Below are 7749 nucleotides of genomic sequence, written 5' to 3'. Positions count from 1 at the left end.
TACTGTTTTGTAAAACTCCCTCCTCAAGACAATGATTTTAGAAAATACTATTAGTCTTTTCCATAGACATTGTTCCATATTCATGTGCTACTCTCATTTATATAAACACAAAGTCTAGACTTTCTTTGAGGGGCTTATTTAAAAAGAAAAAAGAAAAAAGTAGGTGTTCATTGAATGCTGTTTACTGATTCATGACACCCACTATCGCGCTCACTTGGGTCTGAATAGCTCTAGGCGGCTTACATGTATTTCAACTTAAAATAAGTTTTTGTTTCTGTTGGCGGACAAACTCCCACTCTCTTTTCATCTGTCTATTCCTCTGTTTTCATTCTTTCCCTTTCACTGCCATTGCTCTCTCCCTCCAAAAATCATCTCTTTTTTTAATCATGTTCCCAAATGACCCCTGGACACCCGGCACTGTTCAGAATGTCAGAGAATTAAGACAATTATCCCATTGTTGCAATGGTTTGATTTTTCTTCCAATCCTAGACTCTCCGAAGATATGCAAAGATTTTAGGCAAATGTATTTTTTGTTATGCTTGGTTTCAAACCATTTTAAACTCCCAACCACAGAGTACAATTATGTAAATGTCTTCCTTTTTACTCTAGAGGCCATTTTTTTATCTTCTTGAGGTTGTATGTTTAAAGAAAATTATTGTTTGTGAAGATTTGTACTGATATCTTTTCAAAGCCTCTTATTAAGTACTCCAATTCCAACAATCTGAGACTTTCCCAATACACTGACGTCTCTGTAGTCTTCAGCCAGGCCGTTTCAGTGGCACGGTAATGTCTGCCTCTCGACTTAAGTGTGATGTTCTTGGCTGTGTAGTCTGGGTCTTTTCACACAGATGTGAATGTTTGTTAAAGTCCACACAGAAAATCAAATTATTGGCTTAGCCCTGAAAAAGGGATAGTTCGATTTTTTTTTTCTCCCCCCAATTTTTTAAAAATTTTATTCTGTTTTCATTCTTTCCCTTTCACTGCCATTGCTCTCTCCCTCCACCCTGAGGTGTTGTAGTCAGTCTGTAGTGTTTGTAGGCCACAGGGTTTTCCAACAAGAATCTGTGCCAAACCTGGCCCATCTGCTCCACAGAGGCCGTGTTCACTGCAGACGGCCATAAAGACACACTACAGCAAGCAAACATGCCCCAAGGACTTTTACCTTTGAATATTTGTGTGAAATAACATTACTTATTCAGTCCTCTTTCTTTTTACAGTACGACATGAAGGTCATCACATCCAATGTGAATGAGTTTCAGCCTCTTCTCAATGTCTTAAAGGGACAGTTCACCTAAAAATGAAAATTGTCATCATTTACTCACTCATTTTCACTTTTTTCTAAACTTTTTTGACTTCCAACACAAAAAGAGATGTGTATAGGTTATTTTGACATACAATAAAAAAGTGAATGGTGACCATGTTTGTCAAGCAAGATTATATGTGAATAACAACTTAAATTTTTGTCTTTTCCTCACACAAAGCTATTGTATGGCTTTAGAAGAATTGAAATATGATGTATGATTTATATGGACTTCTTTTGTAGTGCTTTTATGGTCTTTTTTGCCCTTTTTGAAGCTTGACAGTCACATCTTGGTTGTAGCATGAACAATCTTTAAAATTTCTTATTTTGTGTTTTATGGAAAAATAAAGTCATACAGGTTTGGAACGACGTGAGGGTGAGAAAATGATGACACAATGTTAATTTTGGGGTGAACAAACCCTTTAATGAAGATATTGCCATATTTCTGGCTAATCTTGTGCTTATTGGCTTTTTATTGTCTTGTTCAGGTTATTTTGCCAGTGCTGGCAAGGCAACAGACAAAAGACAAATCACAGTCCAAATTATGACGAGTCCATATTTTCCACGTGGAAGTGCATCACCACATGGTCTTGTTATTATAGTCGATCCATATCAAATGTTTAGATCTGTAGGGGTTTTTCTTGTTATTATATTCAGGTTATGATTCAGTCGTTAGGCGTGAAGTGGCTTTTATTAATCATCTATAGAACGAATCTGATTGTGTCAGTTTGCTTTGAACGCACTCCAGTAAAACCATGTGCAGGCTGTTCAGTCTGTCCAAGTCAATGAAGCTCAATATTTGTGGGGGGGAAATTATGGGAGAGGCTCATGTTAAAAAAAAAAAAAAATCACTTTAGGTCTCCTAGTAAATGTTCTGCAGTTCAAATTGATGTCTTGTGGATCAAAGCATACTGGAAGGGATTTTTAAAGGAGACATACCATGGAAAACATTACATTCCTTGCTCTTTTGAAATAAAAGAGTTGATTTACTATATAGCTGTACTTCAACATGCTCCCTTCACAATATTTGTAGATACTAAAAGCTATAAAACGGTCTTCCAAAAATGGGGTCATAATAGCAAAAGATTTATACGTATATGATAAACCACATTAAAAATTTTATCTATTTGGCTGTTGTCAGACTCCTTGTGCAAACAAAAATCTCACTGGATTATTACAATTAATGGCAAAATGAATGTTTGGAAATGTAAACTGATATTTCCTACTGACATACTACAGCAAAAGATAGAAATGACTGACTTAAAACCATTTTTAGCTGGTGAAAATACTTGTGTTCTAATAATTTTGGCCACCACTGTATATGCTACTGAAACCTCTGTCTTATTACAAATATATCAATATATTCCATATATAATATATTTACATATTTGTTTTAAAAGTTAAAGGCGCAATAGGTGATTGTCTTCAGAAACATTTTTTGTTATGCTGGTTGAAAGTCTCTTCACATCCCGATAGCAATCATTAAGTTAAGTGGTCTAAATGTATTTGTCTGTATTTATATATTCTGTGGAAGGTGTAGGATCAAGAAATGTTCGTCTAATCAAAACGTTCGGTCCGAGCGTTTTAATATGCTTTCCTACCTGCCTGTCAACGTATGTATTAGCATACCTCTGCGCACCCAGTTCGCGCAGACAGGATACTCATCAGCGCGTTCACGCACGCTGTGCAGACAGAGCGAGGATGGCAGGCAAACATCAACAAGCCAATCTTCCTTCCTGGTATTGTAGTACTTTTAAAGATTTCTCACCGGTGAATGACACATGATGTAGCCCAGCGGTTAATCCAGTCCTCGCGCCAGCTCGTTAGAAGTGAGCTACGTGCATGAACTGTGTTCCGATCGATATGATCCCTACACAGAGTTCATTGCTCCCTACTCCCTGAGCAGGGGAAATCCGTTGAAGTTTACTTCACTTCAGAACATGGGCTGGAATTGGGAACCTGATGTAGCCTATTGTAGTAATGTTGTCTCTGGTCTGTGAGTGTAAATGCGTTCAGGGGGCGTGGCTTTGGACGGCGATTGCAGGAAGGGTGGGACGTTCGCTTTCAGTGCTATCAGGCTAAAGCTAGCATGTTCCAAGATCTCCTATTGTACCTTTAAGCAGTGCAAAAAAGCTTGACTAACAAAGTAAAACTGTAGTCATGTAGAATATATCCCCTTTTGCCGTATTGCTGAGCTTGATTTTCCTCACCAGTGACAATTCTCTAACAAGAGAAAACACACAGGAAAGAGCATCGTCCTCAGTTGTATGTGTGTGAGAGTCCTACTCCCTGAGCAGGGGAAATCCGTTGAAGTTTACTTCACTTCGGAACATGGGCTGGAATTGGGAACCTGATGTAGCCTATTGTAGTAATGTTGTCTCTGGTCTGTGAGTGTAAATGCGTTCAGGGGGCGTGGCTTTGGACGGCGATTGCAGGAAGGGTGGGACGTTCGCTTTCAGTGCTATCAGGCTAAAGCTAGCATTTTCCAAGATCTCCTATTGTACCTTTAAGCAGTGCAAAAAAGCTTGACTAACAAAGTAAAACTCTGTAGTCATGTAGAATATATCCCCTTTTGCCGTATTGCTGAGCTTGATTTTCCTCACCAGTGACAATTCTCTAACAAGAGAAAACACACAGGAAAGAGCATCGTCCTCAGTTGTATGTGTGTGAGAGTCTGAATCGCAGCTCCCTGCTGATCTCCATCAGTGTGTGCCCGGCGGTCCCGCGAGGGTCTCTGTTCACTCCTACACGCCCATTGATCTGGGTAAATGCCCACCCAGCCTCTGCCTGCTGCCCCCCAAACACAGAGGAAATGACCGATGAGTGTTTGTTTGTGTGTGTGTGTGTAAGTGTGTCACCGCCAGGCCAGTGTGACGGTTATAAAAGCTGTCCTAATAAGCAGCTGATGTCATTGTGTTCAGATGATGAGTTCACGGTCCCATTCAATGTCATTAACTGAAAGGCCTTCATTAATAGGATGACTTAATTGCATTGAAATGTCAGAGTTTTTTTAGCAAATGTAGCACTTGGAATGTGTTCTTTCCAAAAGTTTTAATTTCTTTGTAAAAAAATGACCCTAAACTTAGTGACCCCAAATAAGTTGTATAATTGATATCTTGATTATATGATGTTTTTGCATTGTTGTAAGCTTGTCGTTTCACCTGCTGTTTTTCAAATGTTGACTCATCTGTTTTCCCACAGGTGAAGACATTTTTCTGCACACTGAAGGAAGAGGAAGTGATGTCAGAGTGATGTCGGTGAGGCTGCCGTCAGTCAAACAGGATCAAGAGTCTGTCAGCCTCAGCTCTGTCGAAGGCGATACAGACTCTTCTGCTAATGATGTGTTTTAACAGCGACGACCCTGTGAAACCTCTCTGACAGGAAACTGCTAAGTGCCTGAAAGGAAGGAGATGTTCTCAGCCTTAAATTATTCACATTACAGAAACTCATATTTGGATGACAGTTAGTGCAAGAGATACAATGAACTTTCTCTAATGTCGCTTGCATCAATGTTAAATGAAACCATATGTGCTGTTGTTTGCTGTATGACTGTACATTTTTATACAAATAAATTTGAAACAAATCGGTATCATCTTGAACATTTTTTTTTTGTTTGCATTTTAAAACTTTTTAATTGAACTTTTCATAGTTTCATCCCATTTCTCCTCAGGTTGACGTCATTTGTCGGATTCTTTCTGTCCAAGCGAGGCTGTACTCTGTCATGGTAATGGCAGCGCAGTGCATTATTTCATGAGAGAGGTTTTTCACATCATTAGTCTCAGACTGCTGTTTCTCCCATTAGATAGAGAGAGATAGCCACTATCAGATGCTGCTTTGCAGTGTCCTGCACTGATGATGCCTGTCTAATAAGCATCCTGTTTCTTTTTCAGCACTCAAGACATGATAAAGTCTGGAAGAAGTCTTATTTGATTATCGCCATAAAGTCTGGTCCATTTTACAGCTCATTCTGGCCTAGAACAAATCGGTATCATCTTGAACATTTTTTTTTTGTTTGCATTTTAAAACTTTTTAATTGAACTTTTCATAGTTTCATCCCATTTCTCGGTTGGTTGACGTCATTTGTCGGATTCTTTCTGTCCAAGCGAGGCTGTACTCTGTCATGGTAATGGCAGCGCAGTGCATTACTTCATGAGAGAGGTTTTTCACATCATTAGTCTCAGACTGCTGTTTCTCCCATTAGATAGAGAGAGATAGCCACTATCAGATGCTGCTTTGCAGTGTCCTGCACTGATGATGCCTGTCTAATAAGCATCCTGTTTCCTTTTCAGCACTCAAGACATGATAAAGTCTGGAAGAAGTCTTATTTGACTATCGCCATAAAGTCTGGTCCATTTTACAGCTCATTCTGGCCTAGAATCACCCACAATTTTGGCTAATAGTAAGCCAATGTTTAGTAAAATGGCTAGTTCATTCAAATGGGAATGCAATATTGGAATTGGATTATTGGAAGAAGTGTAAAAATCAGAATCTCTGTCCTTCCAAAACTAAGAAGTACTGATGATGACTCGGAAAAAAAAAAAATGCATGCAATAGCTTGTAGTTTAGATAAAGTGCTTATATTAATGCAAAAATCTGTGCTATTTGAGGTGTAAAATTGTCTAAATCATCCTTTCTAGGCATATAAACTACTGGTTATGACTTACAGACATAATTTCTAGTTTGCTCCATGTACACTGTGTTTTCCTGGTTTATTGTGTGAAAGTTACAGGGTTTACCCACTTTCCATGATCCTGAGTTGAAAATGTGGATATAACGGATATAAGACAAGGTTAGTATGCCATTTTATTACACTAGCCTCATGTTAACATTTATAATGTTTAAGTCTTGTGGCCATTTTAATGTCGATTCTGGTTCAGTACCCCATAGACAACCACTGAAAGTACTGTCATTATTTTGTTTTTACCAATGCAGGAACAAGAGTTATTTTCTATGATCATCAACAGTGACTCAGCAGCCTGGTACCATGTAAACGTTATTTTATTTCCCAACAGTTCAATAAAATCCTGTAAAAGTGCATAAAACCAGCCAATCGGATTGGAGCTTAGAGATTTTAGAAAACCATTGAGGTTTTTGTCTACAGTATGCATCAGACAGACAGTATGTGGTCTGCCAGTGTACCATCTGAGACTTTTATGGAAGTATCTTGATCCATCTTGACCTTGGTGCAAGAACTCCCAGCAGATTGTGTTCAAGAATAAAATAATAACTAGAGTATTGTTGTTTTCAGCCTTGTGTCAGAGCACTATGGCACAAAATAACCCTCTATCCACTTTTCTCTGGTTTTTCTGCAGGTATAAGAAGAGGAACCTCGTGAGAAGGAGTGGAATCTATATATAAAGAGCTCATCTGGGAAAATGTTAGGCTTTCACAGCTGTAGAGCAGCCAATGGAGCGATAAGTGCAGATGATAAGAGCAGCCAGAGCAGGTCTGGAAATGAAGCTAGTGGTGTGATGTGATGCTGACCAGAGACACGAGCAACTCGCTGATGCACAGCTGCTCTGAAGAAACGTAAAGTAGTTTTTCAGTTACTCATGGTAGTTGCAATATATGTCTACATATAGGTACAAATTATTTCATTAAAATTATTTTTCTTTAATAAATGATTATTTAAATACATATATTTAAATGAATTATCTAAATTATATTTTGGTGTAACTCCTACAGAAGATATTTGCAGGAATTGGCTTTGTCAGAATAGAATACTAGCTTATTAACTACTATTGTGAGCTATACACAATACTATGAAGTAGTTTTGATAATGACTATGAATAATTAGTGAAACATATATTCAGTTATTAGTTTTTCAAACATTAGTATGCAAAATTACTTAACCTCATTACATTGCATGTAATTGGCATCTAGTTATGATGGAAAACTGTTCTTTTTTAGTAGAAATCTTTAGTAAAAATGACTCATATATGGTGACATGAATAATGAAAAGGTCAGAAAATGAAAGGTCAATCAAGTGCATTCTGAAATAGAGTATTAAATGCATTTTTGCAACTGCATTAGGTCATCGTGATATTCAATGCATACTAAAAATTTACAATTTACATGCACTGTAAAAAAAAAATCACTTCATCTTAAAAAAAGTTCAGTTTCTGCCTTAAATTAAGTGTAATCAAATTGGCTGTAGAAATAATTTCAATTTAAATTATATTAAAGGGGCCATATGACGCTACATGCACTTTTACAAGTAGTTTGAACTGAAATGTGTGTAGGCAGTGTGTGTTCACAACCACCCTATAATGATAAAGATCCATCCAGTGTTTTTTTTTTTTATCTGCTCATATCTTTACCCCTTTCTCAAATCGAGCCGATCTCAGATGTAGACAAGAATGACTCCTTAGCGATTGAGGTGTCCTGTTGTTGGATGTAATAATGAACATAGCAGTCGTCATTTACTCCCGACATCTGAGCCGCTGAAG

The 7749-nt window shown here is 37.8% G+C and overlaps 1 protein-coding gene across 1 annotated transcript in view; it reads left to right on the top strand.

Annotated features, from left to right (window-relative positions):
* Window positions 1-4881, top strand: part of LOC107729243 (protein TALPID3) — a 125970-nt gene extending 121089 nt beyond the window's left edge. The window contains exon 32 of the mRNA XM_016539675.1: window positions 4502-4881. Within this exon, the coding sequence (XP_016395161.1) occupies window positions 4502-4650 (149 nt within the window). The 3' untranslated portion in view covers window positions 4651-4881. The remainder of the gene's footprint in view (window positions 1-4501) is intronic.
* The last annotated feature ends 2868 nt before the right edge of the window (window positions 4882-7749 follow it).

The sequence above is a fragment of the Sinocyclocheilus rhinocerous genome, unplaced genomic scaffold (assembly GCF_001515625.1).
Source record: "Sinocyclocheilus rhinocerous isolate Xijiao unplaced genomic scaffold, SAMN03320098_v1.1 scaffold1268, whole genome shotgun sequence".
NCBI classification, from domain to species: Eukaryota; Metazoa; Chordata; class Actinopteri; order Cypriniformes; family Cyprinidae; genus Sinocyclocheilus; species Sinocyclocheilus rhinocerous.
The sequence above is the reverse complement of the archived record's forward strand: the minus strand, read 5'-3'. Positions and strand labels throughout refer to the sequence as shown.